Here is a 13,719-nt window from a genome sequence, read left to right as displayed (position 1 = left end):
ATATTTGTTTGATTTTTTTGCCCCTTAAACATTTAAAATATTTGACAAATTAATATATAAAAAAAATTATTATTTTACTGGTTTTCTGAGGCCAAATTAGAACCTGGAAATGATATTTTCCCCGCAGTGCTGAATGAGAAGAGCCGTAACCACAGCCTACAGAAAGGGGATTATAGGTGATTTATAGGCTATAATAAATGTGTCTGATAAAAAAATAATATAAAATAACGAGGCATTAATTGTTTATTAATAAACTATTGTTTTCTAAATGATTTTCGGCTAAAAACATATCTCTATCTCCGGATGCAAATTTAGAGAGAAATTAATTAGCTACATAATTACATAGTCAGAAGATATTGGCTTTCGATTCGAATTTGTTCGTTTTAAATTGGACATTTAAAGCTTTAATCTACTGTAGACTAAAGCTTTAAATGTCCAATTTAAAACGAACGAATTCGAATGCGGTGGCTGTTTCAGGTCTCACGCTTCAGTTCACGGAGATCATGAAGCGCGCCTTGATTAATTGTTAAAGCACAACGTTTTCTTGTTATTGCAAGTTTACGCAAATAAATGTATTTGCGAATAATGTATTATTATTTTCTGTATGACCAGAAATGAAAGAGTATTTTAAGTTGTTTCCACTGAAAGAAATGCAATGAAACTGCAAGTGTTCACATGGGCGTCTCGCAGCCATCAGTGCGTGCTCCACACACACTGGATATGCGCTGATACGCATCAAAAATATTGTGTTTATTTGTGCTCTGTTCCTTTTTTGGATAAAGGCGTCTTCTACATATGCAGCCTAATAAAATGTTACAATAATAATGATGATGGTTATTATTATTATTATTTGCAGACACTGAGTTTTTGTGAAATGGACGTTTTGCTTATTTTCAATTGGCAATTTCAGTTTGAAGGGTGATGGAAATGCGGCTTTAACTGCTCCGTACTTGCTGCGTTTTATTTCTATAAATTAATTTCGTTTCAAATGGGGTCCAATCAGTTATTAAAGGTGTTAAAAATTAACTCTGTATCTCGAGGTTGCGGCGCGCACACTATGCACCGAGTATTAACCGATGGGCCTCGGTTAACGAATAACTTGAAAACGTACCAGCCTGTTACAATCGCGCAAAAAATCGCTGCTTGAAATGAATCGCCTGTACTGGTCTCGTGACACTATTGCAGCCACTACGGCAGGTGAGTTAATATACATGCTATCTTCCTAATTTAAAAAATAAATTAATTCATAATACCCGCTGAAATGGGTTGGGTTTTATGACGTTTGATCCAGAAAGGCGTGTTGGGGGTGGGGTCTGGGGCAGCGCTGTGGGGCTACTGGCCCGGCAGTGGAAACGCAAGCCCGGTGCTTGAGGCCCGAGGCCACTAGCTCGGCTCGGCTCGCTGTTAGCTCTGGCCCAGCCCTAGCCCGGCAGTGGAAACGCGGCTATTGGCTCCCAAGGGACTGCCTCTTGACAGCCCAGAAAGTCAATGAAGAAAATGTTTAAATATCCCAAGTGACTACCGTGGCTCAACTATATGTTTATCAAGCGACGCGAATACTTTTTGTGCGAAAAAACAAACAAAAATAACGAGTTTATTCGACTATTTCTTTTCTTCCTTGTAGGCCAGAACGAGACTTCCTTATAGATTTCCACGACGCATGCGCGAGATTTGCGATCTGCTTACACCAGCACTACTTCAGATCGCAATTCTCGCGCATGCGTCGTGGAAATCTATAAGGAAGTCTCGTTCTGGCCTACAAGGAAGAAAAGAAATAGTCGAATAAACTCGTTATTTTTGTTTGTTTTTTCGCACAAAAAGTATTCGCGTCGCTTGATAAACATATAGTTGAGCCACGGTAGTCACTTGGGATATTTAAACATTTTCTTCATTGACTTTCTGGGCCGTCAAGAGCCAGTCCCTTAGGTAGTCTATGTGGTAGTGATACAGCTCTCAAATTTAATCAAAAATATCTTCATTTGTGTTCCGAAGACGAACGAAGGTCTTACGGGGTTGGTACAGCATGGGGGTGAGTAATTAATGACTTAATTTTCATTTTTGGGTGAACTAACCCTTTAAAGCCCTTTGAAGCTGCAATGAAACTGTCATGTGGACCTTTAACTGTTTGGTACCCAATGAAGTCCATTATGTGGAAAAAATCCTGGAATGTTTTCATCAAAACCCTTAATTTATTTTCGACTGAAGAAAGAAAGACATGGACATCTTGGATGAGTAAATTATCAGCAAAAGTTTTTTTAAAGTGAACTACTCCTTTAATAGAGAGAATAGGACCCTAAACTAAAGTGTTACCAAATATATGTACCACAATAATATTAAAATACAGTTCATAACAATATAACAAATTTATATACAGATTTACTTGCAGTCATGAACGTTGAAATTATCAATAGTTTCATCAATATCTGTTTAACACTAACTGGAATAACACCCTCTCCTATTCTTGCATTATTCATTTCAACTCATATCAATATCCAGTTATGTATTATTTCAGTAGCACCTCTTTGCAGAACACGAGATCCAGGGGGCGGAGTTGGATCCAGATTTAAGGGATCAGGGGGTGGAGGAGGGTAGGATTAGGGTTGGGGTTAGGGATCAGAGGACGAAGATGGGTAGGTTTAGGTATTTGTAAGGTAGGAGGAGTTGGATCTGGATCCTTCCCCTGGATTTCGCGTTCTGCAGTGAGGACCATCTCTATTATTTGGCAATGCAATAAGCAGCATAATGTACAACACACAGTCAATATAGTGAAAAACTCACAGCTTGGTGATCAGGACACAAACTCAAACTCATACTGATGTAAAATACAAATCTTGTAAGTAGGGGTGTAACGGTACACAAAAATCACGGTTCGGTACGTACCTCGGTTTTAAAGTCACGGTTCGGTACGTTTTCGATACAGCAAAAAGAAAGAAATGCCAGAGAAATGTCCTATTTTTGAATAAGTGAGTTTTCCTACAGTAGATCTTGAAACTTTCAGGTTTATAAATAGGGGTCATCTTTGAAGGATGAACAAATAATGTTTTGGTCATCACATTAAAAATAACATTTAAATATATATTTATTTATATAATATTTGAATTTTGAAGTGCTGGAAAAAGATGTGTGAAGTACTTGAAAGCATTTCACCATTCCAGCCAAACTGGTTCCAGTTAGTGTTACTATATTAAATCCATGGTGAATGTTGCTGGTCTGTGGACGTAAAGTATTACACTAGTTCATTCACGGCACAATGTTTCTCCTGGTTTCCACGACAGCGCTGTTTGATCTAATACAGATCTACGGTTAATAACGGAGAAATGTGAACGCTTCTCACTAGATCTCGCAGCGATGTTATTACCTCAGTGGCGAATTCAAATGTTTTCTTTACCGGATCTCTTAGCGCTGTGTGTTAACAGTGTTGCTTGATCGAGATCGGCTCGCGCTGCACAGATGTTGCAGGTCTGAACTGATAAACGATCCGTGAAGCACATAACGAGGAGCGCAGTTTCGTTCTGCTTTCATTACCCTTGCCATTTGGATGTTGCGCAACGTTGTGTTGGCCGCGTCAGCACGAATTTTGCCGGCAAGAAAAATGGTCCAAGCAATCGTTCGGTTTGTATGCGTACCGAACCGGAAGCCTCGAACCGAAACGGTTCAATACGAATACATGTACCGTTACACCCCTACTTGTAAGTAGTGAGTGCATGAGGTGGACATGCAGTACCTTGTGCAGTGATGACGGTGGGGTTACACTGGTAATACCGATTAGAGAAATGAATCAACACCCGCTCCCTCTCCTGAGTCTCGCCCATTAGTGAGAATGCTTTCAGAAAACATCTGCAACAGAAATACAGCAATATAACATAATCATCACAAGACAAACCAACATGATCCCCCAATCACAGCAGAAAGCAGGGGCGATGTGTGTGGGCAGGACCACACAAACAGATGAATGAAACTTTTTTTGAACACAACAATCTTAATCATTTTTTTTTTTGTTGCCAACGGGGCTTGGCATTTACTTTTTTTTTGCTCACCAGCCACTGTGGCTACTGGTTTTTCACTAGCCCCTTTTCCACCAAAGCATTTTGAGAGCCGGTTCGGAGCCGGTGCCTGCGCGCGAACCAGTTCTTTGTGTTTCAACAGCCAAAGAACCGGTTCTCGACCGGGAAAACTGGTTCCAAAGCGGCACCAACTCTTTGCTGGACTAGAACCGTTCTTTTACCACATCATGCTTACGTCAGGGGCTGGGGCGGGTTTAGATGTGTTCTAAACATCTTTTCTGACCATAACATAGGATCGCAAAGCCAGGAGAAACATTTGCAGAAACACGATGGAGTCCGCCTTTGTAATTGTTATGCTTGAAGTTGGCGCAAGCGTTTCTATTTTAATTTTTTTTATTTTTTCATTGAAAACATTATAAACAAAGAAGGAAACAGTCACAATATAGAACAAATTAATGGAAAGAAAAAAGACAAAAGAGAGGGGTACATAACTAATCAGAAAAGATTACATATCAAAGGAAAGACTTACATATTTCAATTGTTTTTAAAGCCTTCTTGGTACACGAGTTAGAGATAATTCCAAAGTAATGTACTTGCAAGCGTTTCTAGCTAAGACGTATGGCGACGTACACACTGACGTAACGACGTCGTTCCCTGTGCGCTCTAGTCAGTGGAAAAACAAACAGGTTCTGAAAAGGTTCGCAAGTTGAACCAACTCCGAACCAACTTTGAACCAGCACCAGTTCCGAACCAGTTCTTTTTTTGTGGAAAAGGGGTAACTCAGCATTACTGGCCACTCAGCATTTTCACTGGCCACAATTTTGACATACCAATAAGGAAAACCAGCCATATAGATATTTTAATATTATCTCATAATTTGGCAGCCGGTATTTCAGGCTACTATCGCTTTAAGACCTGACGCACAGATCCATTATACTGTTTTATATAGCCAACTCCACTGCTGAAATTCACACGCATTAGGCGGGTTGGCTTGTGTCAAGCCCTGGATGCCTAGATGATCTTGATTGATGATCTTGAAACAGCAATGAAGATTTCAGCAAAAACCAGCACATAGTCCTTTCACAACTTTGAAACCTATGTTCTATAAATCACATTGCAATGTGTCTAATCTTAAATAACAGTATCTATCACAATATTGCATTTTAGCTGGAAATTGTATTCATCTATTACAGAACTATTCCTATTTTTTATTCCAAATTCAACTTTATGTGATTAGAGATTTTTTGGGGGGACAAAGATACAACCACAAGGCAACTAATTTGCACTATTTAACACTTGAGTTAAAAACGAAAGACTGTATTTAACCAGACGAGGCACATTTCCAGACATAGCAAACCAGCAGCAATATGGACCGTATGACTGCACATTATTTGAGACGCTGCTTGGCAACTGTGACCAGCCTTCAGTTACAGCATCACTGCTCTTACAACGTGCACTACACTAGAAGCACTCACTTGTGACACACTTTGCATTTTACTGATGCACAGTATATAATGTCATGCCATCTAGCAGTCCTAACATGGAAATATGTATTAAATAAAAGTCACATCTAATGAGCTCCACCTTAACAGTGAATTATGCAGTCAATCACATGGGGTGAATCACCCACATGATGACATGAGACATACCTGAGCGATTGGTCCAATGTCTGGTCTGTAAACTCAAAAAATCTGAGGTACTCTTCTGCAACCATCTTGCTGAAGTCATTACTGTGGATGCAAACATAAGAAATATTTTACATTGCTACATAGAAAACTAAAAAAACATTTCAACTGGACACAATAATAACACATCACATTTTTTTACATAAAATATATATTTGGCTTGTAGTTTGTATGGTAACCTGTTGCTGTTGGTAACATACATTTTAATCACTCTCCATTTCTCTACTAAAACACTTTAACTTTTAATTTACTGTGAAGTACAAATTGTTGCAATTTTCCTGCACTTTTTACCTGCATCCTTTTTACGTTTCTACAGCACTCATGACTTGACTTGCTCTTATCATCTGACCACTGCTGCATCTCCCTTATGAATGAATGACGCATTTATATATCGCTTTTCATATATACTACTGTACACCCAAAGCGCTTTAAAATCACATCGGGGTCTCTGCTTGTCAGCAGGAGAGAGAGGCACCAGGAGAGTGAGGCAGGATGAGCTCATGCTGTGGACAGTGACGGTCTTCAGACAGCATGAGTGAGGCAGCAGAGAGTGAGACAGGATGAGAGTGAGACAGCAGGAGAGTGAGACAGGATGAGAGTGAGACAGCTGGAGAGTGAGACAGGATGAGAGTGAGACAGCTGGAGAGTGAGACAGGATGAGCTCATGCTGTGGACAGTGATGGTCTTCAGACAGCATGAGTGAGGCAGCAGAGAGTGAGACAGGATGAGAGTGAGACAGCTGGAGAGTGAGACAGGATGAGCTCATGCTGTGGACAGTGACGGTCTTCAGACAGCATGAGTGAGGCAGCAGAGAGTGAGACAGGATGAGAGTGAGACAGCTGGAGAGTGAGACAGGATGAGCTCATGCTGTGGACAGTGATGGTCTTCAGACAGCATGAGTGAGGCAGCAGAGAGTGAGACAGGATGAGAGTGAGACAGCTGGAGAGTGAGACAGGATGAGAGTGAGACAGCAGAGAGTGAGACAGGATGAGAGTGAGACAGCTGGAGAGTGAGACAGGATGAGCTCATGCTGTGGTAAGTGATGGTCTTCAGACAGCATGAGTGAGGCAGCAGAGAGTGAGACAGGATGAGAGTGAGACAGCAGGAGAGTGAGACAGGATGAGAGTGAGACAGCTGGAGAGTGAGACAGGATGAGAGTGAGACAGCTGGAGAGTGAGACAGGATGAGCTCATGCTGTGGACAGTGATGGTCTTCAGACAGCATGAGTGAGGCAGCAGAGAGTGAGACAGGATGAGAGTGAGACAGCTGGAGAGTGAGACAGGATGAGCTCATGCTGTGGACAGTGACGGTCTTCAGACAGCATGAGTGAGGCAGCAGAGAGTGAGACAGGATGAGAGTGAGACAGCAGGAGAGTGAGACAGGATGAGCTCATGCTGTGGACAGTGATGGTCTTCAGACAGCATGAGTGAGGCAGCAGAGAGTGAGACAGGATGAGAGTGAGACAGCAGGAGAGTGAGACAGGATGAGAGTGAGACAGCTGGAGAGTGAGACAGGATGAGCTCATGCTGTGGACAGTGACGGTCTTCAGACAGCATGAGTGAGGCAGCAGAGAGTGAGACAGGATGAGAGTGAGACAGCTGGAGAGTGAGACAGGATGAGCTCATGCTGTGGACAGTGATGGTCTTCAAAAAGCATGAGTGAGGCAGCAGGAGAGTGAGACAGGATGAGAGTGAGACAGCTGGAGAGTGAGACAGGATGAGCTCATGCTGTAGACAGTGACGGTCTTCAGACAGCAGGAGAGTGAGGCAGGATGAGAGTGAGACAGCTGTGGAGGCGATGCTATAGAGCACACTGGAGTAATGATGCTCTCCTCTAGAGGACCGTGTCTGGCACTGAGAGTACTTATGAATATGCATGAGTGCCTGTATGTTCAAATCTGAATTTAGTGTGTGAGAATGTGAGGGCTGAGGGCAGTTCTTTAAGAGGACTGAGGGTGTTTAACTGCTCCAGTGCAGTCACTGACCTGAGCTCACACACACATCTGACAGAACCATATCTGAGAAAACACTGAAGACTTATTTTGAATGCTCTTATACAGGCTATGCAGTGTATGAATCCCATTATAATCAGTTTGTAGTTATAAGATCTTTGTTAAGAAAATATAAAAACAGTGTCCAATTTGTTTAAAGGCATGGACAGAGCTGTGCCAGTTTAATAAACAAGTGGGAATACAGTGAATTTGGTTTACCGTGCACGACTGGTCCATCCTCTGACATTAAACTCGTAACATTTATTTATATAGCTCTTTTCAAAGCAGTTTTAAAGAGTAATATTGCAGAAATAAGGGCTTAAATTCTGTTTAAAAAATTATACCTAAATGTATTTTTTTTTTGTAAACCACAAGTGAACAAGTCAAAGTCTTGACTGTGCCAAGGAATGAAAAGCTACACGCATCTGCAGTGTAAATCTATGCCAAAACATTTTTATTGAAAATGAACCACTTTTTACACAAACTTTGGAATAATTTTATTTTTTTAACAAATCTGGCATAAAAATGTGGACTGTGTCTACAAACTCTATTAGTGTGAGCAAATTGATGACCTGGGAATGCTTTTAAACATGCATTTTTTTATTATTTATTTTTTTAAGTTATGCTTTTTGCCTTTTTGTGCCTTTATTGGATAGGACAAGTGCCTTTATTGGATGTCAAATAGAGAAGTTGACAGGAAGCGTGTGGTAGAGGGAAGAGGGAAACAGGATTGGTAAAGGACCTCGAGCTGGGAATAGACCTTGGTTCGCTGGAGTCGCGCTTTATGTCAGTACTCACGAGGCTAACCATGCTACGTTTTAATGCTGCAACAGCAAGCTCATGGTAAATCCTTGTTGGATTATGCTCTAAACTGCAGAAATCATGCTCTGGTTGCAAATAAAACATTTTCACCTTAATAACAATTAATATGTGATGTGCCCTTGACTAAGAAGATGGCTTGACAACATTTGTAATGTGGACAACAAATCCAACCAGTCAGACTCAAAGCAAGCATCTATATGTATTTCTGCAGGATGACGTTCTTCGGATTCAAGTTAGAGGCTACTAATTTCATATTCCTCTGGTTTGTGTTTATAAAATGGGTCTCCAATCAAAAAAACCCAAACTGAATGTATGTCTGAAAGCACTCACTTCTTGCCCAGGTGTTTGGCCACATCGGAGCGCCGGAAGCCCTCAAGGTGGTAGAGCCGTCGGGCCAGACGCCGCGCCGCTTCATGGTCACTCCGGCTGCCATTGTGGAGAACATCCGAGTCCTTGAGACAGTCCACAGCGTCCATGTCTGAGTCCCAGTCCGACAGCACGTCCTTCAGCCCTGCATCGCTGCTACACAACACACAAATGTACATTACACCGGTACAATGACACATCAACCGGCTTGTCAGTTAGGAAAAAAATAATAATAATTTCTTCCAGGTTTTAGGCCTTGTCCACACTAATACATTTCTGTTTGAAAAGGCATCTTTTTCTCAGCGCTTTGGCCTTTCATCCACACTGAGACCGCATTTATATTCATAAAAACTAAGCTTTTTGAAAACGCCCTTCAAAGTGGTTAAATTTAAAAAAAACGCTGTTTTAGCATTGTAGTGTGGACTGTCCAAACGATGACATTTAAAAACAATGACAAAAGTTTAATCATGTGATGCATTTTGTACCAATATTCATGTTTATTGTGCCTGTTATGTGCTATTCACTTACATACAGTTGGTAAAATATGGTACTTTGGACTCTTCATATCAAAGATGACAAAAAATTCACTCGCATTTGCCGTCCTGCGTCAAAACACGAGATCCGACGCTGATCGTTGTTTGCGCAGACTAACCAAGCATGGAATCTTTTAAATGTGAAAGTAAGAAACTGATCAATGGAAAGAACTTAACAATTATAGTGACATGTTTGCTAACCAAATAAACCAATTAAAAGCCAATTTGTGTGGTGTGTGTTCATGGTTAAGTGCTAATCTGCTAAGCGTTCTAGCACAAAAATGTTGCCAATAAAGAATGTTGCGGCCTTCTTATCAAATTCACATGATCAACCTCTCCTCCATTTTGCTTGGGAACTAATGTAGTCGGAACCACAGGTTATAGGACTGCATTCCCTGGACTCCTCTCAAGCGGAGCGCGTCAACATTCTCATTGGTTGCCGCCGAACCACATCATAGCTCATTACCATAAAGTTGACCTGACTTAAACTCTCCTCGCCGTTCTCGACGCGACGCCAGCTCACATAGAAAATGCAATAGCCTATGTCATCATGACTTTTGCGCAAACTTTCAAGTCAAGTGGCGTGTTATCTATATGCATTTTGAGCTATCCGCGTGTATGCGTGTATGTCTACGCCGTTACATGTCCGCGTGATTCCGCGTGTATGTACACGCCGTTAAATGTCCGAGCGGAATGAAGCAAAACGTAGATCTACATCTGGGGAGCGATATTTTTTTCCTAGGATGGTAGGGGAAGACTCATAAATGGTATTAAAGGGTTAGTTCACCCAAAAATGAAAATTCTGTCAGTATTTACTCACCTTCATGTTGTTCCAACCCTGTAAGACCTTCGTTCATCTTCGGAACACAAATTAAGATATTTCTTATTAAATCTGAGAGCTGGATCACTCCTGCATACTAGTCCATAGGCTTCTTGAGGAATTGAAAAATGCTGGCCTCGAAAAGTTATTAAAGACATCGTTAAAATAGTCCAAGTGACTCAATCTTAAGTTTATCAAACGACGAGAAAACTTTGGGTGCAAAAAACAACAAAAATAACGACATTATTTCAACTATTCATTTACTTCTCTCTCTGTCTCGAGTCAGGTTACTAGTTTAATAGCGTAAGCTTCTGTTATTGTACATCACACGCATCACACACATGACCAGCGTCGGCCAATGGTGAGCCTACGTGTGACGTAGCTCTATGCTATCACACTACGTTAACTGACTAGAGGCCCATAGAGAAGGAAGTGAATAGTTGAAATAAAATTGTTATTTTTGTTTGTTTTTGCGCGCAAAAAGTATTCTCGTCGCTTGATAAAGTTAAGATTGAGCCACTGAAGTCACTTGGACTATTTTAACGATGTCTTTAATAATTTTTCGAGGCCGGCAAGTTTCAATCCCTCAAGAAGCCTATGGACTAGTATGCAGGAGTGATCCAGCTCTCAGTTTTCATCAAAAATATCTTAATTTGTGTTCCGAAGATGAACGAAGGTCTTATGGAATTGGAACAACATGAGTGTGAGTTAATACTGACAGAATTTTCATTTTTGGGTGAACTAAAACTTTAACCCCAGTGACGGGTAGGTTTAGGGACGAGGTTGGGGTAGGTCATATATTTATATATACAGTAATGTAACGTTAAGTCAACGGCGTTCAAAAACACGCTAAAAAGCGATTATGCGTGTTGATAGCACGTCAAAAATGGAAATACGAATTGGCGTGTCATACATAAGCCATTTCATGAGATCATTTTGGAAAATTAATGACTTTTGACCATTTTGACGCTCTTGCCGGTGGCGGTATGAACGCAGTTAATCATGCAGACCGGCACTTTCATTGTTTTAAGCCACACTAGAATTTACTTTCTTTTTTAATATCCAGAATATTATTATCCAAAATATTTTAATATCCAGAATATTATTATTATTCAAGATGATTTTGTCTTTTGTTTTGCTTTGTTGTAATGTTGTCTTGAAACTCAAAGTATATAAAAAAATAAAATAAAAAAACATCACAGTCGGTTCATCCTCTGAACTCTGTAGATGACTTTTGAGGAAGCATCTGATATCTCGAACAGTAACAGACATATCTGAAATCTCAGTGTCTAGACCGCATCATCGGACGCATTTCATGTCAACACAGGCCTCTGCCTACAGAGATGACAGCCAAAACTACACCAGAAACTAATGTAACCAGCATCACCCGCGGTCCTCCCACATCAATGATCTCAGAGTCCAATCTGTGTTATTCTGTTCAGGCCACTGATGGATAATGCAGACAAACACTTCACTGTCATGAAGACAGCATCTGAACAAGGTGATGATCACATACCAGACGAGACACACTGAGATGCACTGAGGAGGTTGACTGAGTAACATGCATGACCATGAAAACTTTAATTAAATAGTATTGTTCACTGAGGTTGGTTTCTGAAGAGCTTGTTTGTAATTCATTTCATCTAATATTTACTGAATTAGTGCAGTATCAGCTATCCTCAATGGCTCACACACACACACACCTCAGCACAGTTTAACAGTGCCATCTGTTGAGTGCCTGAACAAATGACAGCAGAAAGGAAAAGAGCACTTCCTGATGTACTGTAGGAGATGTGTGTCCGCTCGCTGGCTCAGAGGCAGTTATGCAACAGTTACTTCTGCTCCGGTGTTCTGATTGGACAAGAGCACATTCACTTCTTTACTATATAAACAGTGACAAAAAACAAATAGAAACTGCACTACTATCTATTTCCCTAGTTTAGAAACACGTCCACAGTAAATTATACTAATTGTGAAGTAAAGAAAAGTAGCGAAAACTAAAATTGTCACACTTTTTAAGGGGAAAAAAACTTTTTTTTTCTTTACATTTGTCAATGATTTCAGTTTGAAACTTTATAAACTTTTGTAGTCTAACTGTTTATTTAACATTTTTTATTATTTAGGGCTAATACAGCACATATTATGTAACATACAATATACAGAATTAGAAAATAAGATCGTTAGAACTTTTTAATTATTGAAAATACTGGGCATATCAATATGCAAAACATCCAAACAATGGCACATAAAAATAGACAACGATGACCGAATTTAAATTTACCTTCATGATATATCCGACAAAACAAAATGATATTAGTGAAGAGATTGTGCATTGCGGTTTATGAATGTGACGAATAACTCAAGATCTGAGACACGCATGAGACTTTGAGACACATTAATGCCATCTAAACTAATCTAGAAAATGCTTTTTAAAGACATTTTACCATTTAAACTTCATGTGTGTACTAGAGCCATACCGATATATCGGCCCGCCGATATTAGGCATTTTCCATAATATGGGTATCGCCAGTTATAATGGCCGATAAACGAATATTTAAAAAATAAAATTAAAACGGACGAAACACGCTTTAATCATCTATCCTTGGCCTGTTATATTGAAAATGTATTTTTACAATTTGCAGTATGATGTTATCTATTGCTAAATTATGGCTCATCATAGACTAGCTAACCACAAAGCAAGCTAATGCCACTATCATCAGTGGAAGAATGCTAACGTTAACATTAATGAGCTTGGAAACCACAATGAACTTTTTCTGCCTAAATAAAGTAATTATTACTGTATTTATAACTAGCATACCTCTAGTTACAGTCCCTGCATTGTAAAATGTAAGTTATACTTGCGAGGAGTGGACATTTAGACATAGAGAAAAAGTATCAAACATATCTTGTGCAGAAAAGTTAGCTTTTCTTTTACACGTGTGTGAAATCCAACAATATTTAACCCAAAAAAAATATCGGCCGATATATCGGAATATCGGATTTTAAAACCCAAAAATATTTGTATCGGTATCAGAACTTCAAAATCCTTTATCGGTCGAGCTCTAGTGTTTACTAATGAAACACTTGTAATTGTTACAAATCAATTTACATAGACTGTAACATTAGTGTGAGTGTCTTATGAGACACACTATATCTGTACATCTGTTAGTGGCTGAACTCACAATTTCACTTTCTGAAGCCAATTATTTATTCAATATGGAATAAATATGCTAATACTGTCTTCAGAAACACAAATTATTCATAATATCACATAAGTGCATGTGGAATACAGTCTAAATCCAGTAATCAAAAACACAACACATTAAATGTATTCAGCCTTCAAGTGTTTCTTAATATAGTCATCATTGCCTCAAGTATTTTAGTCACTATAGTAATTTGATTAATATTTGTAATAAGTAACAGCGCCAGCTCTTTTAGAGAACATTTATTACACAGTGATGCACCAATGTGAAAATTGGGGCCGATACCGATTTTAATA

The 13,719-nt window shown here is 39.7% G+C and overlaps 1 protein-coding gene across 3 annotated transcripts in view; it reads right to left on the bottom strand.

Moving 5' to 3' along the window:
* Positions 1–13,719, bottom strand: part of psd3l (pleckstrin and Sec7 domain containing 3, like) — a 163,444-nt gene that overhangs the window by 79,719 nt on the left and 70,006 nt on the right. For 2 of the 3 annotated variants that reach the window (XM_039676604.2, XM_089126338.1), the window contains exons 5-7: positions 8,832–9,023; positions 5,654–5,734; positions 3,725–3,837 (exon numbers count right to left, since the gene is read on the bottom strand). In XM_039676604.2, the coding sequence (XP_039532538.2) occupies positions 3,725–3,837; positions 5,654–5,734; positions 8,832–9,023 (386 nt within the window). The remainder of the gene's footprint in view (positions 1–3,724; positions 3,838–5,653; positions 5,735–8,831; positions 9,024–13,719) is intronic. The other variant, XM_089126337.1, reaches the window with a different exon arrangement.

Source organism: Pimephales promelas, chromosome 23 (genome assembly GCF_988280905.1).
Source record: "Pimephales promelas chromosome 23, fPimPro1.hap1.1, whole genome shotgun sequence".
Lineage (NCBI taxonomy): Eukaryota > Metazoa > Chordata > Actinopteri > Cypriniformes > Leuciscidae > Pimephales > Pimephales promelas.
Note: the sequence above shows the minus strand (reverse complement) of the source record. Positions and strands in the feature narration are given on the sequence as shown.